The following is a 26,703-nucleotide window of genomic DNA, read 5'->3' as shown; positions in this document are numbered from 1 at the left end:
TCAGGCTCCTTTTTCAGTACGTTTTTGTTTGCTATTCATTTTGAAACTGCACATGAGTTTGCATTTTAGCCAAGCAGCATCTCTGTGTTGTACTCATTCTCTTCTTACCCAGGATGCACCTGCACACCTCGTCTCTCAGTTTCATGTAAGACACGGATCAGCAAGTACTACTATTGCAGGCTTTTATATATAATAAATAATGATGTTTTCCTCTAATCCAGACAGTGATTAGATGTTGCTGTTCAGGTGTGCAGAAACATTATCAGAATCAGAATCAGAATCAGAAGAGCTTTATTGCCAAGTACGATTTGCACATACAAGGAATTTGTTCTGGTGTCATTGGTGCATAACAAGCATACAACATTTTAAAAAGTTAAGTGAACAGTATACGTATATATACACAGTATATAAATGTTTTTTGTTGTTTTTTTAAAAAAAAAAAGAAAAAGATGAAAAAGAGCAGTACAACTGGGCAGAAGTGAGTAACAGTGAAATATTCACCAGTTGCAAAGTTCACAGTAATGACGTTAATGTAACGCATAAAAAGGATTATGTTACAAACACGACAGTTTATCACACTTGAATTAATTATATGATTATCTGAGTGAAACTAAGATGAAATAAAATGCTATTTTTCCTGCTGTGATCTCTTTGAAGATCTTCACTTACAACAATGAAAGATGCTTGTGAACGGATTAAGTTATGATGTAATACATTTGATGATTTAAACATAAACAGAAATGTCAATAAAAACAGCGTAACAATCCAGCAACAGACTCATAAACACTGTGTGCTGGTGAATGTTAAATGAATTTAATATGAGATTGATCCAGTGACAATGACGATGTAAGAAAACTGAGCCGAGTGTTGAAACTCCTCCTCCTCTGTGTCTTTATAAGCCTCAGTCTCTCTTGTCACCACACTCCAGCACCCTGCTCACCTCTCTTCCTGACAGTCAGACTCTCTTACACCACACACTGACAACATGCTGGGGACCCTCTGCACTCTCATCACTGCTCTAACATGTAAGACCTTCTTCTCTGTCCTTTAAAAACCCATGTTATCTCCAAACAGAAACCTTTGACTCAAGTGTTTTCTCTGTATGTTGACAGATGTTGATGCAGCGATCGTGCTGACCCAGACGCCTGCTGTCCACACAGTTTCTGCAGGACAAGAGGTTGTTCTCAGCTGCAACATTCAGAGATATGATGGCTATTATGTGTACTGGTATAAACAGGTTCCTGGTGGGGTTCCTCAGTATGTTCTGTGGTTTGACTACAGTGACAGTTCTCTAGACTTTGGAACAGGATTCTCTTCAGACCGATTTCACTCTAAATCCTCATCAAACATAGATTACCAGTTCATTATAAAGCGAGCAGAGGCAGGAGATTCTGCTCAGTATTTCTGTAGCACATATGATGACTCTGCTGATGAACATGTATCACAGTGATTTACACTGTGACAAAAACCTCCTCATTAAACACTTCCTCTTTCTGAATCTCCGACACGTTAGAATAGAAAAGAATAGAATGTAAGACCACATGTGAATAAAATCAACTTAGCACAATTTAGTATTTTTTTATAAGCCAGAAACAAAATGCAAGTAGTGCTTTTGATATTTGTTTATATTTTCATTGTGTTTTTCTTTGAGTGTTCCAGTGCAATAAAGAGTGCAGATGATAAAATAATGGTAATGTCACAGTCAATAGTTTGGTTTCCTATTGATTTGCTGCTAAAGGTTTGAAACCTTCAGTCTTCTCTAATAACTTGTCAGGAACACAGAGAGGAAGGAGACAAACATGAAATGTACTAACTGTGTGTTCATTGTTACACACTCTGATGTCATCAGTAAAATCATTCATTCATAGACAGTGTATACAAATGTACATGCACTGTATTTACTGGGATGTTCAAATTGTGTGCACTTGAAGTTTTATTCAAGCTTTGCACATTTGCTGCACATGGAGCAATTTGATGGATCAAAGTCCTGCAGCTGCACAACATCTACCACCATCAGAAGTGAAATATAGTTAATAAGAGGAAAGTGATGATCATGATTAGTTGGTTTAACTTGTGCACTTGAACAACCGCCATCCTCAATAACCCCACTACTATTGCAGGCTTTTATATATAATAAATAATGATGTTTTCCTCTAATCCAGACAGTGATTAGATGTTGCTGTTCAGGTGTGCAGAAACATTATGTTACAAACACGACAGTTTATCACACTTGAATTAATTATATGATTATCTGAGTGAAACTAAGATGAAATAAAATGAGAATGGTTTGGTGACGTCAGATCAGTTGAAGACACTATTTGTGTGATTTTAAAATGCTGTTTTTTCTCGTGTCATCTCTTTGAAGATCTTCACACACAACAATGAAAGATGCTTGTGAACGGATTAAGTTATGGTGTAATTAATTTGATTATTTAAACGTGAACAGAAATGTCAATAAAAACAGCGGAACAATCCAGCAACAGACTAATAAACACTGTGTGCTGGTGAATGTTAAATTCATTTAATGAGCGTGATCCAGTGACACAATGTAAAATGACAAAAACATCCAGTTTAGTTGATGTAGGAAAACTGAGACTAACTGAATTATGACCGGAAATCTGCCAAATAAAGGTGAACCTGGATCACGATGGTAAATACAAAACAAAAAATAAAAGCCTTAAAGATGTGCAGCAGGGTTTTGTAGAATAAATAAACTGACGATGGGACTGAGATGTTGACGGTGAAAGTTGGTTTCAACAGGACGTTTCACTTCTGCTCCCGTCATCAGTGAGAGTCAGGAGGTTTTTGTACAGCCATGTGTACAAACTGAATCACTGTGGTATTCGGACAAGGCACCAAGCTGATTGTGGCGGGTAAGTACTTTTCAACTGATCATTCAACAAAATAAATCCCTGTTGTTGTTTTTTTAAGGAGAATATGTTCATTGTTACAACGTTTTAAAAGTGTGTAATCTATAGCTACAAAAGTAGAGTTTGGTAATAGTAAGGTATTTCAAAAGATTGGAGACAAGAAAACACTTTTTTTTGTTACATTTTACAATCTGTTAGAAAAAAAAAAATTAACAAAAAAAACCTTAAGAATTGTATGTGTCATTTTAAATGTAACATAATAGTAATAGTTTTTGGTATTTTTTTGACATGGCCTATTTAGTGACTGGATAAATGATTTTAGAACTCAAATACAAGTTTGTTAAATGCAAACTTTTGTATGAAATATGTGTCATTCTGTTCCTCTAATGCAATAGTATTCTCCCAACAGAAAGAAAGATATAACAAGTTGTTTTCTATGATCATACTCGAATACTCGAATATTATCATCACCCTGTGAATATTTTAGATAGTTTTGGTCTTTCTTTTAGTCTATATTGTGCCAGGATGTCAACAAATAAACACGCTGACTGTTGCGCTGCTGGTGTTTATTAGACTCTTGGTCATATTTGTGTTGTCCTCCATGTATTTTCAGACTCCAGTCTCCCTCCTCCTGTCCTGACTGTCTTCCCTCCGTCCAGCGCTGAGCTCCAGACCAACAAAGCCACTCTGGTCTGTCTGTCCAGTCAGTCTGTGCCTTTTGCAGATGTGACCTGGTTGCTTGGCGGGAGTCCAGTGAGCAGCGGAGTCTTCACCAGCGCTGCTGCTCACCAACCGGACCAGACTTTCCAAATCAGCAGCCATCTGAGCGTCCAGACGTCAGATTGGAACCAGGATAAGCTTTACACGTGTAAAGTGTCGCTGGGCTCCCAGACGTCAGAGAAAACCATCCACAAGTCGGTCTGTCCCACTGGAGAATAACAGAGGAGCAGAGTGACCATTTAAAACCTGCTTCTTCTTCTGTTTGTGCCGTTTGCTCATCAAAATGTGTCTGCTTGTAATATACCTGATGACCATTAGGTAGCGCTGTTGTATCAGCTTTGAATCGCCTACTTGCAGACTCAATAATAATAAAAAAAAATCATTGCTATCAAAATCTTGTGTTTGTAATGCTTATCTGGGACATATGCATATGTTTGTTTTTAATTGTGTTCATGGATCGAGTGGCTTATTAAATCAAAATCCATCAGCTGGCATCAAATGAAATGTTGCAAAATAAAAAAAATCTGGTCAAAGTAGAAACTGGAACTGAGTTTTCTTCACTTCATCAGTGAAGCATGACTTTTCTACTCCTCCCTCTCCTCCGGTCCAGGATGCACCTGCAGACCCTTCCCTCTCATTTATAGCTCCATGTAAATGAACAGGCTCTGTGTCATTAACCCTTCTGTCAGGTTAGGCAAAAATAAGCCTCGAGCTGCCGCCTATTCTTCTTTCGGTCACTGACTTTGAGAAATGTATGTTGAAAGAGAACAAGCGATACATATTTTTTATTAAATTATTCCTTCATAAAAAGAAGAGGCAACTGTGTCTGACCAGAAACACACTTGTGTTATTCACATGAAGGAAGTCACTTATTCCCTGACGTGTGCAAAACGGAGATTCTGTACTTAAAATACGAAATCAAAAGAAAAACGTGTGGCCCTCATAATGATGAAAAATAATTGAGCTGAGTCACAGACCACACAGACTAAATCGAAGCTCCTCCCCCATGTCATTCTCTCAGTTTCAGTGTCGTGTTCATAAATTGCCCGTCGAGCACCTTCTCTCCACATCCTCCAAACCTTTTTACTCTTGCGAGATACAAGGTGGTTCTCAGCACACACTGACAACATGCTGTGGAGCCTCTGCACGCTCATCACTGCTCTGACATGTAAGGAGGCCCACTCACTGCAGCTCTGACCTCGTCTGTGTGTTTCTCTTGACTCCGTGTCGTCTTGTCGTTTCCAGGTGTGAGTGGAGTGACTGTGGTGACACAGAGGCCTCCTGTTGTGACGGCGAGGAAACAAGAGACAGCTTCCCTGGACTGTAATCTGGGGACTGTGACTCGCAGTGCTGCTCGCTGGTATAAACAAATCCCAGGAGCAGTTCCTCAGTTTGTTATTGTTTTTTATCATGGTGATAGTTCTCCAACCTATGCCTCTGGGTTCTCCTCGTCCAAGTTCACATGTACTCATCAGTCAACATCAGATTATCGTTTGATCATAAAAAATGTGGAGGAGCGAGACTCAGCAGTCTATTATTGTAGCACATGGGACGGCTCTGCTAACCAGTGGGTATCACAGTGATTAACACTGTGACAAAAACCTCCTCATTAAACACTTCCCCTTTTTGTTCCTACTGACACATGTTGGATGGCTGAAACTATTATGAAAGGTCCACTCATTAAATCTGACAGAAAATGAAGATAAAATAATTATAAAACACTGAATTGTGTATTGTATATAACTGCTTTTATATCTATATCAAGAGCTGGGTCAGCTCGAGCAAGACTGTCTTGTTTTTACGAAAGCTCATAATGGACAAATGAAATCATTTTTTGATGAGTTTCGATGTTCAAATTAAGTTCTACAAATGTTCTCCAACACATTTGGAAGGGAAGAAAAGTACATTACACACAATGTACCTTTGCATTTGACCTATCGTGACTTGTTACCATAATAAAAGAATCTTAAAGTCACTACTTCCACAGTAGAATGTACTGTTTTTTTCACAGTAAAAACAGTACATTCTGATTCTGACACACGTTCTCTTAACTACGTAGGCAGTCGCTCGTGTCCGAGCAGTAGTTCCATATCAGATCCTTTGGGCCTCAATTGACGTACGTATAGGGTATAGGCAAAATAAGCTTGTGCTTCAGCCTATTTACACACCTGTTTCTTCACGTGCACTATGCTGCCATTTCATTTATAACAATGTGTTTAATATGTGTCAACACAAGTGTATCTGCGTTCATTTGGGAACGCCCCTGACTGAAAGAAACTGACTAAAACATTACAATATTATATAAGCTGTGTCAGTTCTATACATAAAGCCAAGTCTGACAAGAATGACCACGTTTCTTACATTATATCATCATTACTGCATCTCAATAAGCTATAATCTCCTGCAGTATCCACACACATATGTACGGTAAATTCTAAAAGTTTATGGTATATACTGTACATATATATATCTATATGTATATTATTCTATCTATGTTTCCTGTCTCAACACAAACTACTAATAAGCTAAAATATTTTTGTTTGAATGGGGCTAAATCAGGAGATGTTAAAATAGGGAAGTTAAAAGAAAGTGAAGTAGAGAGGTGATGCTTCACTGACTGAGGGTGAACATTCTGTTTCACTTTGTGTGATTTAACAAGCTAAAGAAAGCTTCAATAAGAGAACGGAATAATAAATACATGTTGCACAGAGTCTTCCTTGAGCAGAATGAGGTGCTGACTACGTTGCTCCAGTCAATCTTATCTTTGGATTAATTATAGTGTGCACAAAGAATCTCAGGCTCGTTTGGGACACAGTGCCTTCACTGAAAATTTTTTATTGAATGCAACACTGACACAACAGCTCTACGTAACTTTCACAGCACGTATTACAAGCAGGCAAACTTTTCGACATATTGATGAGCAAACAGAAGAAGAAGCAGGTTTTAAATGGTCACTCTGCTCCTCTGTTATTCTCCAGTGGGACAGACCGACTTGTGGATGGTTTTCTCTGACGTCTGGGAGCCCAGCGACACTTTACACGTGTAAAGCTTATCCTGGTTCCAGTCTGACGTCTGGACGCTCAGATGGCTGCTGATTTGGAAAGTCTGGTCCGGTTGGTGAGCAGCAACGCTGGTGAAGACTCCACTGCTCACTGAACTCCCGCCAAGCAACCAGGTCACATCTGCAAAAGGCACAGACTGACTGGACAGACAGACCAGAGTGGCTTTGTTGGTCTTGAGCTCAGCGCTGGACGGAGGGAAGACAGTCAGGACAGGAGGAGGGAGACTGGAGTCTGAAAATACATGGAGGACAACACAAATATGACCAAGAGTCTAATAAACACCAAGAACACAGCAGTCCCTCTGTATTTTGTTTGCTGCTCAGATGTCATTATATACATCTAAAATATCCACATGTTTGTTTTACTAATGAAGAATATGATCACTGAGACAAATGTCTACAAAAACATGGGTTCAAAGATAAAGTGACTTGGAGTTTTATCACGTTTGGTAAAATAATGTTACATTATAGAGACAGAAGTACACACTCATCAGACTGAGAGTGGTAAACCTACAAAAAGGAACATCACATTTTACTTTTAATATAGTTCTGATTAAATGTATCACTGTGAATAATTATGCCACATGAATACTCACTCTAACTACTAAAAACACATTTAATTTTAAGAACTTAATATGAAATAAAAGGTGTGAAAATGTGAAAATAAGTACATATCTCCCATTTATTCAAATACAAAATCTATGTTTGTGTAAAATTAAAATAAAAAGCATTTTCTTTGTTCTGTTAAATTCACAACATGGTACCAAGACAAAACTAAAATTCCCCAAAACAACCGTTAAATGTCTGCAACAAGTAGTGAGAAATGAACATGTTCATTTTCATCAAAGTGAGTGAAATATCAGAGATCACTTTTGTTTCATGATCAGTTGAAAAGTACTTACCCGCCACAATCAGCTTGGTGCCTTGTCCGAATACCACAGTGATTCAGTTTGTACACATGGCTGTACAAAAACCTCCTGACTCTCACTGATGACGGGAGCGGAAGTGAAACGTTCCAACTTTCACTGTCAACATCTCAGTCTGTTTATTTTACTAAAAACTGCTGTGTTTCTTTCAAACATTCCTGTGTCTTGAGGTGGATTCTTCTTTCTAACAGTCGCCTTTCACCCCAGGTTCACTTTGATTTGACTGATTTTAGTCAGAATTCATGAAATCTGTGGTGAGTTTCTCTCTGAGGTTTTTGTCACAGTGTAAATCACTGTGATACAGCTTCAGAAGCAGAGTCATCCCCTGTGCTACAGAAATACTGAGCAGAATCTCCTGCCTCTGCTCGCTTTATAATGAACTGGTAATCTATGTTTGATGAGGATTTAGAGTGAAATCGTTCTGAAGAGAATCCTGTTGCAAAGTCTAGGGAACTGCTGCCGTGGTAAAACCTCAGAACATACTGAGGAACCCCACCAGGAACCTGTTTATACCAGCTCACATAATTGCCATCATATCTCTGAATGTTGCAGCTGAGAACAACCTCTTGTCCTGCAGAAACTGTGTGGACAGCAGGCGTCTGGGTCAGCACGATCGCTGCATCAACATCTGTCAACATACAGAGAAAACACTTGAGTCAAAGGTTTCTGTTTGGAGATAACATGGGTTTTTAAAGGACAGAGAAGAAGGTCTTACATGTTAGAGCAGTGATGAGAGTGCAGAGGGTCCCCAGCATGTTGTCAGTGTGTGGTGTAAGAGAGTCTGACTGTCAGGAAGAGAGGTGAGCAGGGTGCTGGAGTGTGGTGACAAGAGAGACTGAGGCTTATAAAGACACAGAGGAGGAGGAGTTTCAACACTCGGCTCAGTTTTCTTACATCGTCATTGTCACTGGATCAATCTCATATTATATTCATTTAACATTCACCAGCACACAGTGTTTATTAGTCTGTTGCTGGATTGTTCCACTGTTTTTATTGACATTTCTGTTCACGTTTAAATCATCAAATGTATTACATCATAACTTAATCCGTTCACAAGCAGCTTTCATTGTTGTATGTGAAGATCTTCAAAGAGATCACACGAGGAAAAACAGCATTTTATTTCATCTTAGTTTCACTCAGATAATCATAATTAATTCAAGTATGATAAACTGTCGTGTTTGTAACATAATGTTTCTGCACACCTGAACAGCAACATCTAATCACTGTCTGGATTAGAGGAAAACATCATTATTTATTATATATAAAAGCCTGCAATAGTAGTGGGGTTATTGAGGATGGCGGTTGTTCAAGTGCACAAGTTAAACCAACTAATCATGATCATCACTTTCCTCTTATTAACTATATTTCACTTCTGATGGTGGTAGATGTTGTGCAGCTGCAGGACTTTGATCCATCAAATTGCTCCATGTGCAGCAAATGTGCAAAGCTTGAATAAAACTTCAAGTGCACACAATTTGAACATCCCAGTAAATACAGTGCATGTACATTTGTATACACTGTCTATGAATGAATGATTTTACTGATGACATCAGAGTGTGTAACAATGAACACACAGTTAGTACATTTCATGTTTGTCTCCTTCCTCTCTGTGTTCCTGACAAGTTATTAGAGAAGACTGAAGGTTTCAAACCTTTAGCAGCAAATCAATAGGAAACCAAACTATTGACTGTGACATTACCATTATTTTATCATCTGCACTCTTTATTGCACTGGAACACTCAAAGAAAAACACAATGAAAATATAAACAAATATCAAAAGCACTACTTGCATTTTGTTTCTGGCTTATAAAAAAATACTAAACTGTGCTAAGTTGATTTTATTCACATGTGGTCTTACATTCTATTCTTTTCTATTCTAACGTGTCAGAGATTCAGAAAGAGGAAGTGTTTAATGAGGAGGTTTTTGTCACAGTGTAAATCACTGTGATACAGCTTCAGAAGCAGAGCTGTCCCACGTCTGACAATAATAGACTGCTGAGTCTCGCTCCTCCACATTTTTTATGGTCAAACGATAATCTGATGTTGACTGATGAGTACATGTGAACTTGGACGAGGAGAACCCAGAGCCATAGGTTGGAGAACTATTACCATGATAAAACCTGAGAACATACTGAGGAACTGCTCCTGGGATTTGTTTATACCAGCGAGCAGCACTGTTAGTCACAGTCCCCAGATTACAGTCCAGGGAAGCTGTCTCTTGTTTCCTCGCCGTCACAACAGGAGGCCTCTGTGTCACCACGGTCACTCCACTCACACCTGGAAACGACAAGACAACACGGAGTCAAGAGAAACACACAGACGAGGTCAGAGCTGCAGTGAGTGGGCCTCCTTACATGTCAGAGCAGTGATGAGCGTGCAGAGGCTCCACAGCATGTTGTCAGTGTGTGCTGAGAACCACCTTGTATTACAGACAGGGAGAACTCACTGCTGACAGAGCCGAGGGTTTGCAGGATGAGGAGAGGAGGTGGAGCAGGAGCCTTTTAATACAACACTGACAGTGAGACACTGGTCGGAGGAGGAGCTACGATTATGTCTGTGTGGTCTGTTTCAGAGTTTTGGAGGGAAATCGCTGAGTGAAACCATGATGATCAATGGATTTAAATCATTGAACTGTGTTTTATCGTTTTTCAGTAACTTTGCTGCCTTTACTAACAGCTTCTAATGGGTCAACACTTGTCATTGATTTTCAGGATATAAACTTTGAAAGTGAGTGAACATTATTTACAGACATCTACTGTCCGTAAGAACCACATGTAATGTAAATAAAAGAGCCGTGTGTTTTGAGTCAGAGACAGTTTCCTGTCATTTAACACACGTCTGTAACATGATCTATTCATTTACATGAAGCTGTAAATCTGGAGAGGAGGTCTGCAGGTGCATGCTGGGGAGGAGGAGGAGGAGGAGGAGGTGATGCTTGACTGATGGAGGATGAAATCTCAGTTTCGGTTTCCACTCATTTGATTGTTCGGCAAGACTTGAAATCATAGAAAATTCACTCTGAGTTTATTGGAAATGGAAATGTATTGACAACGTGTCATTGCTTATTTGAAATAATGTATGAGCAGATAAATATAATGTAGGAATCGTCTGTTTCCTGTTCCTCTCGTGGACATAAATATCAAAAGAAAATTCTAATCTCTTAAAAAAGAAAACATTTAGCAGCTCAGATGCCTTTGATGTAAGTTCCATTTTTCATCAGATCAAACAGACATGTTTTTGATTGCAATGTTTTTTTTATTTCATCGAACAAATTAAGCAACTGTTACAAATGTCACACAACAGCTCCACCTAATGTTCACAGCACGTATTACAAGCAGACAAACTCTTGAACATATTGATGAGCAAACAGCACAAACAGAAGAAGAAGCAGGTTTTAAATGGTCACTCTGCTCCTCTGTTATTCTGCAGTGGGACAGACCGACTTGTTGATGGTTTTCTCTGACGTCTGGGAGCCCAGCGACACTTTACACGTGTAAAGCTTATCCTGGTTCCAGTCTGACGTCTGGACGCTCAGATGGCTGCTGATTTGGAAAGTCTGGTCCGGTTGGTGAGCAGCAGCGCTGGTGAAGACTCCGCTGCTCACTGGACTCCCGCCAAGCAACCAGGTCACATCTGCAAAAGGCACAGACTGACTGGACAGACAGACCAGAGTGGCTTTGTTGGTCTGGAGCTCAGCGCTGGACGGAGGGAAGACAGTCAGGACAGGAGGAGGGAGACTGGAGTCTGAAAATACATGGAGGACAACACAAATATGACCAAGAGTCTAATAAACACCAAGAACACAGCAGTCCCTCTGTATTTTGTTTGCTGCTCAGATGTCATTATATACATCTAAAATATCCACATGTTTGTTTTACTAATGAAGAATATGATCACTGAGACAAATGTCTACAAAAACATGGGTTCAAAGATAAAGTGACTTGGAGTTTTATCACGTTTGGTAAAATAATGTTACATTATAGAGACAGAAGTACACACTCATCAGACTGAGAGTGGCAAACCTACAAAAAGGAACATCACATTTTACTTTTAATATAGTTCTGATTAAATGTATCACTGTGAATAATTATGCCATATGAATACTCACTCTAACTACTAAAAACACATTTAATTTTAAGAACCTAATATGAAATAAAGGTATTTAAATTGTTTTAGCATTGTTCTTTTAAAATGAAAATACTTTTTATCAGGAAACAAAGAGGCTGATTTTACAAAGGTTTGTTCTGTGAAACTGTGAAAATAAGTAAATTTGTCTCATTTATTCAAATACTCTACTACTAACAAAATCTATGTTTGTGTAAAACTAAAATAAAAAGCATTTTATTTCTTGTTCTGTTAAATTCACAACATGGTACCAAGACAAAGCTGAAATTCCCCAAAACAACCGTTAAATGTCTGAAACAAGTAGTGAGAAATGAACACGTTCATTTTCATCAAAGTGAGTGAAATATCAGAGATCACTTTTGTTTCATGATCAGTTGAAAAGTACTTACCCGCCACAATCAGCTTGGTGCCTTGTCCGAATACCACAGTGATTCAGTTTGTACACATGGCTGTACAAAAACCTCCTGACTCTCACTGATGACGGGAGCGGAAGTGAAACGTTCCAACTTTCACTGTCAACATCTCAGTCTGTTTATTTTACTAAAAACTGCTGCGTTTCTTTCAAACATTCCTGTGCATTCTTCTTTCTAACAGTCGCCTTTCACCCCAGGTTCACTTTGATTTGACTGATTTTAGTCAGAATTCATGAAATCTGTGGTGAGTTTCTCTCTGAGGTTTTTGTCACAGTGTAAATCACTGTGATACAGCTTCAACAGCAGAGTCATCCCATGTGCTACAGAAATACTGAGCAGAATCTCCTGCCTCTGCTCGCTTTATAATGAACTGGTAATCTATGTTTGATGAGGATTTAGAGTGAAATCGGTCTGAAGAGAATCCTGTTGCAAAGTCTAGGGAACTGCTGCCGTGGTAAAACCTCAGAACATACTGAGGAACCCCACCAGGAACCTGTTTATACCAGCTCACATAATTGCCATCATATCTCTGAATGTTGCAGCTGAGAACAACCTCTTGTCCTGCAGAAACTGTGTGGACAGCAGGCGTCTGGGTCAGCACGATCGCTGCATCAACATCTGTCAACATACAGAGAAAACACTTGAGTCGAAGGTTTCTGTTTGGAGATAACATGGGTTTTTAAAGGACAGAGAAGAAGGTCTTACATGTTAGAGCAGTGATGAGAGTGCAGAGGGTCCCCAGCATGTTGTCAGTGTGTGGTGTAAGAGAGTCTGACTGTCAGGAAGAGAGGTGAGCAGGGTGCTGGAGTGTGGTGACAAGAGAGACTGAGGCTTATAAAGACACAGAGGAGGAGGAGTTTCAACACTCGGCTCAGTTTTCTTACATCGTCATTGTCACTGGATCAATCTCATATTATATTCATTTAACATTCACCAGCACACAGTGTTTATTAGTCTGTTGCTGGATTGTTACGCTGTTTTTATTGACATTTCTGTTCATGTTTAAATAATCAAATGTATTACATCATAACTTAATCCGTTCACAAGCAGCTTTCATTGTTGTATGTGAAGATCTTCAAAGAGATCACACGAGGAAAAACAGCATTTTATTTCATCTTAGTTTCACTCAGATAATCATATAATTAATTCAAGTGTGATAAACTGTCGTGTTTGTAACATAATGTTTCTGCACACCTGAACAGCAACATCTAATCACTGTCTGGATTAGAGGAAAACATCATTATTTATTATATATAAAAGCCTGCAATAGTAGTGGGGTTATTGAGGATGGCGGTTGTTCAAGTGCACAAGTTAAACCAACTAATCATGATCATCACTTTCCTCTTATTAACTATATTTCACTTCTGATGGTGGTAGATGTTGTGCAGCTGCAGGACTTTGATCCATCAAATTGCTCCATGTGCAGCAAATGTGCAAAGCTTGAATAAAACTTCAAGTGCACACAATTTGAACATCCCAGTAAATACAGTGCATGTACATTTGTATACACTGTCTATGAATGAATGATTTTACTGACGACATCAGAGTGTGTAACAATGAACACACAGTTAGTACATTTCATGTTTGTCTCCTTCCTCTCTGTGTTCCTGACAAGTTATTAGAGAAGACTGAAGGTTTCAAACCTTTAGCAGCAAATCAATAGGAAACCAAACTATTGACTGTGACATTACCATTATTTTATCATCTGCACTCTTTATTGCACTGGAACACTCAAAGAAAAACACAATGAAAATATAAACAAATATCAAAAGCACTACTTGCATTTTGTTTCTGGCTTATAAAAAAATACTAAACTGTGCTAAGTTGATTTTATTCACATGTGGTCTTACATTCTATTCTTTTCTATTCTAACGTGTCAGAGATTCAGAAAGAGGAAGTGTTTAATGAGGAGGTTTTTGTCACAGTGTAAATCACTGTGATACATGTTCAGAAGCAGAGTCATCATATGTGCTACAGAAATACTGAGCAGAATCTCCTGCCTCTGCTCGCTTTATAATGAACTGGTAATCTATGTTTGATGAGGATTTAGAGTGAAATCGGTCTGAAGAGAATCCTGTTCCAAAGCTTGGTGAACTGTTGCTGTGGTGAAACTTCAGAACATACTGAGGAACCCCACCAGGAACCTGTTTATACCACCGTGCAGAATAGCCATCATCTCTCTGAATGTTGCAGCTGAGAACAACCTCTTGTCCTGCAGAAACTGTGTGGACAGCAGGCGTCTGGGTCAGCACGATCGCTGCATCAACATCTGTCAACATACAGAGAAAACACTTGAGTCAAAGGTTTCTGTTTGGAGATAACATGGGTTTTTAAAGGACAGAGAAGAAGGTCTTACATGTTAGAGCAGTGATGAGAGTGCAGAGGGTCCCCAGCATGTTGTCAGTGTGTGGTGTAAGAGAGTCTGACTGTCAGGAAGAGAGGTGAGCAGGGTGCTGGAGTGTGGTGACAAGAGAGACTGAGGCTTATAAAGACACAGAGGAGGAGGAGTTTCAACACTCCTCTATAGCATCTTACTTTCCCTGCACAAACTTCAGGTTGTGTCACTGATTCAAGCTCATATTTAATTATTCAAGTCTGTTGGTGATATACTGTACACACCAGTCTGATGGATTTCCTCCTTAAATCCCAATTTTCTTTCATTGTCACATTATCAATATATCAGTTCATAAAGCATGATTAATTGATGCATGAGAAGATATTTACTGTGAAATAACATGAATCATCACTACAACTGATCTGAGTTAGATTGCAACTTTGGGTTGGGTAGTAGATGAATTGTGTTCAATTCAATATAGGATTGTCTTATTGTCTTTATTTCTAGTTGGATGTTGTATAGCTGTTGTAAATCAAATTGTTCCATGTATAGCAAAAGGGTCGTGCAATAGTTTTTTATAGTCATAAAAAAACAAACAGAAAATGGAGAAGAGATCACACAACTTGTATTTGAAGTGAAGAATTAACTCTAGTATATTATTGGCTTTTACATTTCAATCCACTGCTTTACTTTATAACCAGACAGTGCAGTGATTAAATTGGTAAATACTGCCACCTTGTGGTTATATGTTTGTACAACTAGGTAATACAGGATGTGGAGATTTACAAACCACAAGTCGGTCTTGTGATCCTATTACATCACACTCAATAAAATAAAATAAACACCTGTCTAACAATGTTTATAACAAATAAAAAGTGTACACTGTAAAGAGCCTAAGGTCTCTGAGGCCCTCTCCTCCTCATTCTGAACACTGTTGGATTGGTGATAAACCCTCTATCAGGGGCCCTCATCTGAGCCCGCAGAGGAGACTTCAGACCAAACTTTGGGGGAATCTTCTGTACGGGTCGCTGCGGCGGAGTAAATATAAGGTCGTCCACGAAAGCCTCCACTCTGTCAAACTTTGTCGTAAGCTTTCCCAGCTCGTCTTTTAGACCGTTAAACTGCTTGTAGAGGTCTCCCAGAGCATCTGACAGAGGTTGGATCCTGCACAAATGCAGAGACATTTGAGTGAAGTGAATAAGTGGTCTCTAGTATCGGGGTGACCAGTCAGTAAACCTTCCCACTGGAACGTCCAGTGGCTCACGTGAAAGTCAGAGCTGATCACCTGGCGATGATTTGAATGTCGTGGACATTTGCTTATATTTGTACGCGGAGGATTATGTAGCAATACCAGTGTTTTAGATGAAACCATTCCAACCTGTGTGGGTGATATTTCAAAATAAATGATCGTATTAAAAGGTTAATGTCAAGAGAAAGTAACAGCTGTAACGGCAAACTGAAACGTCAGTGTTAATTAAGCCATAAAGTAAATAATAATATGGGTCTATTTTTTTTTAAAATAAGTCAGGAATTTTCACATCAAACACGGCCATGGCTGTTGGTATCATGCTCCAGAGTGTAAGTGTCTGCCAGACGTTAATCATCACTGGAAGAAGCTGAAACATTTCCCAATTTCTTCTGGAATAGTGTAGTTGGGTGATGTAATCAAGTGGAGTTGTCCTTGTGAGGACCTTGGCAGTGGTATATCACATTACTGGCTCTGACAAGTCGGCGGTCAAATACAGAGTGCAGCGAGTTACACAATTCCTAATTTTGTGCGACTGTGGCGCTCAAAAACATCACTTACGTCACAGTCTTGTTATTCTCCTTCACAGTTTGCGGAACATTAAGATCCCTGTTTTTGTTCAAGCTCGTTTGTGCTGCAGTCAGATGCTGCTGGTGGGACCCACCTGTTGTATTCAGGAAGGACGGAGGCATGGTCATTAATCAGCATGTCCTTCATTTGGGTTAGAATGGCAAATTTCCAGTTGTCCAGGACCTGCGTCAGATTGGAACAGGTCCTGCTATAGGTGTGTTCTGCTGAAGACAGAAACTTACACTGAGACTACTGTGAAGGCACATATCCATTCACTTATACAGTATAGGTAGACATCTTTTACAGAGTGTGGAATGACGTCCCTGACCTTTAGGATCCCAGCGTGGGGTTTTCCATTTCTGAGCTCCACACATTGAGACCGTGCAGAGAAGGACCAGAGCCTCCTTCATCCTCATCCTCCTCACACAACAACAACAACAGACAGTGACACGGGTGCTGCAGAGGAGCAGAAAGTGATGCGAGGAAAATATCTCACTCAGTATGTGAGATCAATCAAGCTGCGCTGGATGTTACGATACCTTTTAGTGAAGTAGTACCTTGGGAGGGAAAAAAAACACTCCTTGTGATACGATCCTTCAGCAGTGACCCACTAAGTAACTGTGACCCCGGCAGTGTTCTCTTATAACGGACTCCCAAAGCTCCATCCCACCACCTGCTCCCACCCACTTAAGTGATGCAGTGTCTTTGGCATGGACACACTGAGGACAAAGCTCATGCAGACACATGGTTTCCACTTAAGGCCCTCAGTAAATGTGTCTTGCAGCCTCAACATCTGGAAACTTTAGAAAAAAAAAGCAAACTCCTAATTGTGAGGTCCATATAATCCCCTAACAATGCTGCCTATAACTCTTGGCTGCTGTGAGTGTTGCAGGGTGACCCAGGCTCTGATCCAGAGGAGGTGTTTTGTGTGTGTGTGTAGCAGTGTGGCTCCACCATTTAGCATTCCTGACGACTATTGTAATACAACCTGCTCTCCATCTGGATAATGGCGAACCCGGCAAGAAACTGTCCTTGTATGTTTGACGATACGGAGAGAGGTAATGAAAACACATGTTGTTACGCGTCAATCATTTCATCGTTATAATATAATAATGTTAATGTAGCAGTTTTTTACAGCTCAAACCCTTTTTGACGTTAATTTGCCTTTGATAATCTGGATAATTAATGTTTGCCTGCTAATGGAGAGTGAAGGGAGCACATGTTTGTCGGAGAAAGATTTCTTCACTTTAAAGTCCAGACATTTTGGCTGTGAAATGCATCTGGACCCAAGAGAAGGACAACAACAAAAATGTATGGTATCACTCACATTCACATTTAATGTCTACTGTCTTGACAGTTCAGGAATAAAATGCCCATTATCACATGAATTTACAACTTTGATTGACTCCAGATCGGAGTCTCGTTCCACTGGAACGATCGTGCTGCATCCTGTGCTGGTGCACACACAGTACTGAAATATGACAGATACTGAAAGTGAGTCTGGCTGGGAAGCGACTGCTGCCATGTGCACCAACTTTAAACACATGGAGACAGAATTGCCTAATGTGTGCTGTACTTTTCTTCATTTCTGGCAACACCACAGAAAGAAATGCTGATTAAATCCCAAGAAACCTTCCAATCCAACTTTCCAACCCAACTTTATTTGTTAAGCACTTTAAACAAACCACAATGGACCAAAGTGCTGTACAGAATAAATAAAAGGCATTTTCACAAGGAGGAAAAAGCTGTCAGATTAGTACAATTTATTCATCTATCAACTACGTTTTCTGTTTCATTAACATATTATTTAGCTCATAACTGACATTTGAGTAAACACGTATTTTGTCTTGGTTTTGTCTTTGGTACAGATTGTTTGCTCTGTCTTTGATGGACTGCACAGCAGGACATGCATATGCCAGATTGATGATTTATAGATATATGTATGTTTATATGCATATATATATATATATATATATATATATAGACACTCACTTGCCACTTTATTAGGCACACAGGACACCTAATATAGATAGATAGTTGTGTTAAAAAGCAGTCAAACAGGTGTACCTAATAAAGTGGCATTTAGTGTATAATACTTGGAAGAAAAAGACATTTTATAGGCAAAACATATGGGAGAACTAAAATAACACGAAGCACAAGTTAGTACCACAAATACACGTATGTTATGTATACTATATATTCCAATATCCACTGTGTTCTCTTATTTGAATTCACATACATACATGTGGGAGAAAATAACAGATTTATGGCAGGACTCATATCTGGAGTCGAGCTCTTCCTCTCAGTGCAGAGGAAAGAATGACAGCAGTGGACATGTGCAGCCAAAGTGTGAGCCAACCTCTTTTTTTTTGCCTCGGTCACATCTGCTTTCTCACATGCTGTTTGTAATTGACTCACTCATGGCTGCGTATCTTAGCAGCCATGAGTCATTCCAGCAATATCTTTTATCTCCATTTTATCTCCAACATTTGAATCAAAATGCAGGATCTGTATGCTCTTATTTGTTTCCTCTGGACACATGCACTCACAAACACACACAAACGCACACACACACACACACACTCAGCTTACATCATCTACATACTGTTGGTTTTATTTCATTTTCATTAACTCTGGATTTATTTTGTAGGAGAAACACACAGCTTAGAGTTTTCATTTCATTTGTATGGTGGCCCTGAAGGTGTAAATCACAACAAGCAAGAAAACACAAAGACAAATCCCAAAGCACAATATTGAATCATATAACACAATGGCATAAAAGAAGATATATATATGAATAAAGCATTGTTTTGTTTTTTTTATGATTTACAGTTTCCGATTAAATGAGTAAATAAGAGCTGAACAATCTGGCTTATCTGAGTAAACATTGTGTTAAAAGTTTTTTCTAGAGAGAGAGAGTCTCTCTCATGCTACAATGACCGTGTAATCCCCTGACTGTGACTCTCACATGATGAAGAAAGCAGCCTGGGGTTAAACACGGTGTGGTCACTCCTCCTCCTCAGCTCACATGCTCTTCTGTTCATACAGTACTCTGACCAGGCAAACACACAGGGAGGTTCATCTCAACTCCTCAACATGAGGGGACATTGGGTGATAAAAAGGATTCCTTTGCCGTGGTTTAGGAGGGACAAGTCACAGAATGAGTCCTCACCCCTCATACCAAAGGTAAGGGCCACAGAATGTTTCTGTCTTTGTCTCTTTGTTCTCAAAACTATGATATGTATAGCTGTATCCCTCTGTGTCCAAAGGCAAGCTCTGCAAAAGAGGATGCCGAGGAGGTTGATCTTGTCACTCCGGATTGTATGGAAGCGGGGACAACCAAAGGACAAGACCACAACAACTCTAACAGTTATTCTTTAATTGACTATTTCCTCAAATATTTCCTGTTCCTGTGCAACTTTATGTTCACAGTTCTGGGCCTTGTGGTTCTCGGTCTGGGGATGTGGGGCCTCATCAGCAAAGAGTCATTTGCTCAGGAGAAGGTCGGCAGTATCGGTACTGACCCCATGCTGATACTTGCGACTCTGGGCCTTGTGCTCACCTTGCTCTGCCTGACAGGCTGTGTGGGCACGTTAAGAGAGAACTGCTGCTTACTGAAGCTGTTCTCCGCTCTGGTGCTGGTGCTCGTCACAGCCCAGGTGCTGGCTGCCATCATGCTCTACAGTCTACAGGATCAGATTGGAAACTACATCCGGTCAGGAATGTTGACCGCCATGGTGCACTACCAGGATGATCTGGATCTGAGGTTCATCACAGATGAGATCCAGTCCAATCTGCAGTGCTGCGGGGCAGATAACTACCGCGACTGGGACGTCAACATGTGAGTTCAGTGCGACTGACTTTTAAGTAAAAGTACATAAGGACCTTTTAGTCAAGAATGCCTGGGGATTACATGTGCTGCTCAGTCTGTTCATTTTGCCCCTTTTCCCAGATATTACAACTGCTCAGCTCCAGGAGTGCTGGCCTGTGGCGTCCCTGCGACTTGCTGTGTGGACCCTTTGGAAAACGGCACAGTGTGGAATTCTCAGTGTGGTGTTGGAGCCCAGCTGCTTGACGAGTTTACTGCTCAGAGTGTCATTTTCCTGGGTGGCTGTCTGGGGGGAATCTCTCGCTGGATCGAGCAGCACAATGGCTTGATCGGGACAGTCGCCATTGTCATAGTGGGCGTCCAGATTTTGACTCTGTTAATCACTACACGACTGCTGGAGACCATACAGAGGCACTGAGTATTATGACATAGACTGACGAGTGATATTTAAGTATTCCTTACTGACTTGGAGTGAAAAACATAGCGGGTGGTGACAGACATAATTAATTCTGCAAAGAAAACATCAAGGTTTTCAGAGAGATCGAAGGTAAGGCATTCAAATTACAAACCTCAAGTGAGTCAGTCACACTTGACCTAATTATCAATTATCATGTGCCTTATACCGTCATTCTTCTGTAAAAACCTTAACTTCTCCGGAAAAACACGTTGTTGGCCACATGTTCAGCAAAAGACCATCAAATTAGATCATAAATCAGACACAATCTCCATAAAGGTTGAAAACTGGTCTAATAACATAATAACTAACAATAACTGTTTTCCTCATAAAAACATATTTAATGAGCGACTGTTGTCATTAGCTCTTGGTGAACATTAACATCTTTCTGAAAGAAATTCTATTTGATTATGTGTGAACTGGATGAAAGGTGAACTGTGAACAGACAATAGACTAGCGACAACATTACTCCATGTAAAACCGCAATTTGTCATTTGTAGAATTGTTGTGTAATATTTATTGGAGATACAACATCCAGCATGTTGGTTTGTGAGCTTTAGAGCAGCTGGAAGGCAGATTGTGTTGTTTGGGCAAAGTCAGACAAGCGGTTTCCCCTGTGTCCTTTCTTTGTGCTACGCTAAGCTAAGCTAACTAGCTTGCAACTATACAGACATGTGCGCTAAATCCTATACTCTAATCATAAACTGTTTCTATAAGTTTCAGGGAAGGCCCTTTGAATTTGACCCTTTACACAACCATGATCATTGTGTGATCACAATATGGCACAGTTCTTTTTTTAAAAAAAGGGACAGATCAAAGCAGTGCAATAAAGATAACGTCATGTTTCAAACATGTTGACATTGTCTGATTACAGCAACAATTCAGTTTATCAAAGAGGAAAATAAGGAGGAAGGAAAAAAACCTTTAGTTTTTTGTTTTTTTTAAAAAAAAGGTCAAACTTTATTCTGCATTTGATTACAACAGTATGATGTATGCTGAAAGTTGTAATGAAACCTAAAGCCAGTAAAAAAAGTTACAGCTTCCATAGCACATGGTTGTGATTTAATGTATAAAACAACTTGGACAAAAATCAGCATCCACAATATACACTTAACATACTTTACATCAAGCCACGATTGATGATTCCGACTGGCATTGAAAGCCCCATCAGGTCCCATTGGTGGCTTCCCACGGGCAGATTACAGTGATGTCTAAAAAGAAAATAAAAAATGGTCAGAGCAAAAACAAGGACAGGCTACATGGTTTAAATGTGATTCCATAACTGCCAATTCTCCATACCAGTGCCAAGACCTTCCATTCCTGGGATCTCCTCTCCAAAACTGATAAAGAGAGACAGATTCACCTTAACGGTGGATGGTGGTGGTTTCTATTAAAATTCTTTAGAGGTCAGGAAAAAACTGACATACCCGATGACGCCCCTCTTAGGAGGCTTACTCTTGAACTGGCGGCTGTTCCTCTATTTGAACTTTTGTGGACTTGCACAGGGATACAGGACCTGTGGCTCTGAGGGGAGCTTTGCTTTCCATCTTCATTTCAGGTTTGCCCACATCCATATTCATTTTACAGTCCTTTAAGCTACAATGGGATATTCAGAGTCACTTATTTGACTTTTGGTTCACAATAATTTGGCAAACTATTGTAATCTTTATTCAAACATTTCTAAACAAGTTAACATCTTAATAATTCTACAGAGCAGAGTCTGCTGTAATCTCATGCTCCCATCACTTATTAAACAGCTAAAGCCTCTAAGCTATACAGTGCCTCCATAATCAGAACACTGTGAAGACACAGATGGTGAATCTGCCCCAACACAACAAGACAATACATTGTTATTTACATGATCACATTTTCTGCAGGTGGAAGAAGTTTTGGAAGTCAACTTTAGCAAAACCTTCGCCATCATCACAATGTATGTGTACAGAGTGGAGCGCAATAAAATATGCCACAATATTATATATGCCACAGACTGAGAAGGTTATGACTCTACCAACCAATAAAATGCAGGCTCCTCGTCACTTGTTTACACATGTATATGTCTTTCACATTCACGTGGAGCTGCACATGCAATATTGGCTGACAGGCAGCTGAGGGGATATTCATTTCCTGATGTTCAACAGACACATGACAGCAAAGACAAATGCTGTGGATTTTAGAACAACAGTGTGCACATGCAATTTGCACAGTTCCACAACCTGGTCTGGAGCAAAGGGATTTGCTCAGAATATGTTCCGTGAGCTTCATTATCTGCCTACCATCAGCAACATTATGTCATTTCTACAGGACTGTGAACATACAAACAGCAGCAGCAGCTTCATTTCACCAGCACACACCTAACCCTAACCCCAAGACCAGGTCCCACCTAAAAAAGCCTTTAAAGATGTGAGGACCAGTCAAAATGTCCTCACAATTTTTTGGTCCTCACAAAGCCACATATACAAGAACCATAACCTCATCCTAACCATACAATATGTCTTGATAAGTGACTTTATGAGGACTTGCTTTTTATTCCCACAAGGTAGACAAGTCTCCACATATTTTGACTGTGTAAACAGATTTAGGTCCCCACAACATGATTAATGGCAGGCATACACACACACACACGTGACATACAAAGGACATGCAACATGACACACAAACATTATGTGTATACTGTATATGTATATATGTATATATACACACACATATATATATATATATCTACATATACACTTGTTGAACATATTCATGTTATGTATTTATTCGTGTTTTCGTTTTTAGGTATTTATCACTATCTATTTTTCCACCTGGGTAGTTTTTATTCCCTTTATTTTTATTTTTAGAGCAGTTCTTGGTGCACCTTGCATTGTGTTATTAATTTAAATATCGAACGTTCTTTCCCACATGTCATGTAACATATCCTCTTGCTCTCTACTACTACACTCCCATCTAGCGGTGGCAACTGAAAACTGCAACTGTTGGGTTTAGCAAATCAGAGTGGCCTCCTGAGCAAAGATCGTGTACTATTTTAGATGTATCACTCCACTCAGAATTCGTCCTCCTTTTAGATTGCGATCCATTCCGTATTTTACATGGTGTACATTTTGAAACACTCGTTAAACCACTACAAGATATAATCCCTGTCCTTAAACCTCGACATAAGATACGCCAACTTTACGTCTACGTTGTTCCCGACAAGTTGACAGAGTGAGACATCTTCATTTCCTTCATTCCTTGCCCCCTCTTTGTCTAAGGTGAAGGTTCAGAGTTGAAAGGGCTGATACGACGCTTGTCCCACATGTGTTGTTGTTTTGTCTGAATGTATTCATACACATTTAACTAACATGGGGAAGAATACGAAGAAAGCCAACGAGCCAGTAAAAAGAGGGGGCAAGTCTAAACAGCACGCGAGGTAACATAAGGAAGCTAACTGTGTAAAAGGCAAAGGAGTAAGTGCTAGCTAGCTGTTATTAGCGCCATAAGCTCGCTGCTAACCAAAGTGAAATGTTAAACTCATACTTAAGAGATGACATTAGCCTGCAGTTAACTTCTTTTGCCGTTTTTTTTTTCATAATGCATGTATCCGGACTATTTATTTTGTGTCTTACAATAATTGGCATCCACCATATTGTAATTGTTGCCAACTTTAGCTTTAACTTGTCCTTATCTCACTTCATTTTATGTATGAATTGCAGCGATAAGACGCTTAAGCGAGATGGCAAACCAAAGAAAGCCAAAGAAATGGACCATCTTAAACACATCCCGTTCAGGCTGCGCGAGATAATCAAGAGCAAGGATCAAATGAAAACGGGATCCATAAAATCTAAAAAGCTAAGAGAAGGTGAGTTAAAAAAATAATCGAGCAAAGGTCTGTGCTCTTCAGTCACGACTTTGTTGTATAGATTTTAAGAAAGTTGTTTTCTGTCTTCCTCAGCCATCTCATCCAAAGGCAAACCAGACGAGTCAGAGGATGGAGAAATCCCTGTGCCGCATTTTAAGAGGGGAAAGCATGAAAGTGAGAAGGCATATCTGCGGCGCATGGACAATGCGGCCAAACATGTGCTGTTTCTTACTAAGAACCAGGTAGACCGAAAGCCTGAGCTGGATGCAGACCAACAGGAGAGGCCTGTCGACAAGGGCAAGTCTGTGAAAAAGAAGGAGTGAGTACCAACTGAATCCAAATCAGTAACCAAATGCCATGGGGACAACTGAGAGATGAAAACATTTTCTGCTTTTATGCAATGTGTGGTCTCTGGTTCTAATAACGTCAACTCAAAATCATGTTATCGTACTTGTCTTGGATTATAAAAGTCTAATGTCTTCTCACAGGTATGATAAAGGGAGACTACAGAGACTACAGCTGAAAAAGTTGAACAGAAAAGAGGACATGATGGAAAAGGAGATGTTTGTAGGTAGGTAATCGATGCGCATGGATAATCATTGTGATTGTCTGCAATTTTGTACATTTATTTATTAATTTTTGGATTTCGCATTGTAGTTGACTGATCACAAAAATATTCAGATACCAGCCAAATGTATATTCTTTTAAGCTCAGAAAGTACATTGTCCCAAATCTTTTGTTTCTATTGTTTGTGTTGATTTGAGTCACCTCACTGTCTTAGTTGACAGAAGGCTGCTGCAACTATTGCTCTGTGTGATAAGATTCTTGGATTTCTTTAATTTCTTAATTAATTATTTGTGGATTGTCCTAGAAGTAAAATTGTTACTATTTCTGATCCAGGGTTATTTAAAATGGAATATTATTTGACTCTGTGCAGTATGGGGATATTATAGGAATAGCCAATAGAAAATACATTGTATTACTACCTAACATTCCTGTAAAGCTCAAATATTGAATAGTAGATTAAGATTTGTCAGGTCTATATGTCTGTATTTAATGCTTAGCAGCTGTAATGAGTTGTTTTTTTTCCACCTTATTATACAGCACTAAACCTGCTACAGTTAACATGTCTTGTGTAAACAAATGCTGGTTTTGATGTTTAGATCATGTTCCATTTGGGGAGGTTTCCATGGCCCCCCCGTCTTTGAACATCAAACCTAGGAAAGCTCAAGGCACATCAAAGGTAACTGCTTTGTTGATTTACCCCTATATCACAGTAATTTGACTAAGTGGCTAACTGTAACTTGTTCTACTCTGCTTACCAGAATTCTACAAAGGGACTGCTTCTGAACTCTCTCCTAGGCAATGCAGTAGTATCCACAGCTAAGCCCTCTATGGCCAGACAGAGAATCATGGAGGAGGAGAGGGAGCGAGCAGTGGAGGCCTACCGTCATTTGAAGAAACAGAAACAGCAGCAGCATGTGGACATGACTGCCAGCCAGGCTGTAAAACAAAAACATAAAACCTAGAGAACCGCCTGTGATGAATCACATCAGTTTATTTGGGGAATATAATTCCTTAACTACAGTGAGAGTAACTGCACTGAACAGAGATGTTCAGAAACTGAGACAGATTGTAAGATCAGCAGACTCTGGGTGCTATATGCCAGAGGGTTACTGTAATTTACCACAGTGAAGCTAACCATCAGGGAATGAAGCAAACATTTGCATCCACAGGCCACAGTTGAGGTAAGTTAAACCTCCCCCACTTAAATGATCACAGTTCAACAGAGGATTGGACATTATAATGATTTCGTGTAGCTCATCACCATTCTGTGAAGTATGTGCAGATGGGGAGCTGTTGTTGACTTCCTATCGTTGTATTTTCGACTGACATAATTAGTGTTGTGATATTTGGACAATAAAATTTATAAAGGTTTTATCAAGGAATATTCTGTATCAATCCCTGATTGTTTTCTGTAGTGCCACTAGATGGCAGTGCTTCTCTTGTGAACATGAGTTGGTTCCACATATGGGAGGTTGAGGCAACATAACATATAAATGTATTTTTTGGTTGTATACCATTTCATCGTTTACATGTAGGTTTAAGGATATGTTATGCTGTGTCCTGCAATAGGTCAGAGCAGAATTCAGTGCAGTTTATACTAGTAAGTAAAATAAAAACAACGAAATTAAAGTAATAAATCAATTTTTACTAAGTCACATAACTGTTCTGAAGCTTTTCTGAGCATATTAGCAGCTGGAAATGTACATTTTTTTCCCCCCCTGAGCAATAAAAGGGTTTGTCACAGAGTAA

At 39.6% G+C, this 26,703-nt stretch overlaps 5 protein-coding genes across 8 annotated transcripts; 3 read left to right on the top strand and 2 right to left on the bottom strand.

The window, feature by feature from the left end:
* Positions 1-960: 960 nt before the first annotated feature.
* On the top strand, positions 961-4,077 carry LOC122784866 (immunoglobulin lambda-1 light chain-like). Its single transcript, XM_044050266.1, has 4 exons — positions 961-1,025; positions 1,113-1,438; positions 2,840-2,873; positions 3,484-4,077. Exons 1-4 carry the CDS (start codon positions 986-988, stop codon positions 3,807-3,809), a joined length of 726 nt encoding a protein of 241 aa, XP_043906201.1. The 5' UTR covers positions 961-985; the 3' UTR covers positions 3,810-4,077.
* A 2,316-nt stretch (positions 4,078-6,393) lies between these two features.
* Positions 6,394-10,075, bottom strand: LOC122785840 (immunoglobulin lambda-1 light chain-like). 2 transcript variants are annotated; one of them, XM_044051822.1, is made up of 4 exons: positions 9,932-10,075; positions 9,529-9,854; positions 7,554-7,587; positions 6,394-6,883 (listed from the first exon to the last, which is right to left on the bottom strand). In XM_044051822.1, exons 1-4 carry the CDS (start codon positions 9,969-9,971, stop codon positions 6,558-6,560), a joined length of 726 nt encoding a protein of 241 aa, XP_043907757.1. In that variant the 5' UTR covers positions 9,972-10,075; the 3' UTR covers positions 6,394-6,557. The 2 variants fall into 2 exon arrangements, with proteins under 2 accessions (XP_043907757.1, XP_043907756.1); XM_044051821.1 differs by lacking the exons at positions 9,529-9,854; positions 9,932-10,075 and adding exons at positions 7,880-8,205; positions 8,293-8,653.
* Positions 10,076-10,811: 736 nt separating this feature from the next.
* On the bottom strand, positions 10,812-14,900 carry LOC122785839 (immunoglobulin lambda-1 light chain-like). Of its 2 annotated transcripts, none has more exons than XM_044051820.1 (4): positions 14,472-14,900; positions 14,059-14,384; positions 12,092-12,125; positions 10,812-11,321 (listed from the first exon to the last, which is right to left on the bottom strand). In XM_044051820.1, exons 1-4 carry the CDS (start codon positions 14,509-14,511, stop codon positions 10,996-10,998), a joined length of 726 nt encoding a protein of 241 aa, XP_043907755.1. In that variant the 5' UTR covers positions 14,512-14,900; the 3' UTR covers positions 10,812-10,995. The 2 variants fall into 2 exon arrangements, with proteins under 2 accessions (XP_043907755.1, XP_043907754.1); XM_044051819.1 differs by lacking the exons at positions 14,059-14,384; positions 14,472-14,900 and adding exons at positions 12,408-12,733; positions 12,821-12,999.
* A 4,422-nt stretch (positions 14,901-19,322) lies between these two features.
* Positions 19,323-22,520, top strand: LOC122784857 (tetraspanin-10). The gene is made up of 3 exons (XM_044050250.1): positions 19,323-19,452; positions 19,536-20,107; positions 20,219-22,520. Exons 1-3 carry the CDS (start codon positions 19,363-19,365, stop codon positions 20,511-20,513), a joined length of 957 nt encoding a protein of 318 aa, XP_043906185.1. The 5' UTR covers positions 19,323-19,362; the 3' UTR covers positions 20,514-22,520.
* Positions 22,521-23,779: 1,259 nt separating this feature from the next.
* On the top strand, positions 23,780-26,703 carry ccdc137 (coiled-coil domain containing 137). Of its 2 annotated transcripts, none has more exons than XM_044050140.1 (6): positions 23,780-23,958; positions 24,242-24,387; positions 24,481-24,706; positions 24,876-24,958; positions 25,551-25,630; positions 25,713-26,703. In XM_044050140.1, the coding sequence occupies exons 1-6, from the start codon at positions 23,891-23,893 to the stop codon at positions 25,914-25,916; spliced, it is 807 nt and encodes a 268-aa protein (XP_043906075.1). In that variant the 5' UTR covers positions 23,780-23,890; the 3' UTR covers positions 25,917-26,703. The 2 variants fall into 2 exon arrangements, with proteins under 2 accessions (XP_043906075.1, XP_043906077.1); XM_044050142.1 differs by having other exon boundaries at positions 23,934-23,995.

The sequence above is a fragment of the Solea senegalensis genome, linkage group LG19 (assembly GCF_019176455.1).
Source record: "Solea senegalensis isolate Sse05_10M linkage group LG19, IFAPA_SoseM_1, whole genome shotgun sequence".
NCBI lineage: Eukaryota > Metazoa > Chordata > Actinopteri > Pleuronectiformes > Soleidae > Solea > Solea senegalensis.
Note: the sequence above shows the minus strand (reverse complement) of the source record. Positions and strands in the feature narration are given on the sequence as shown.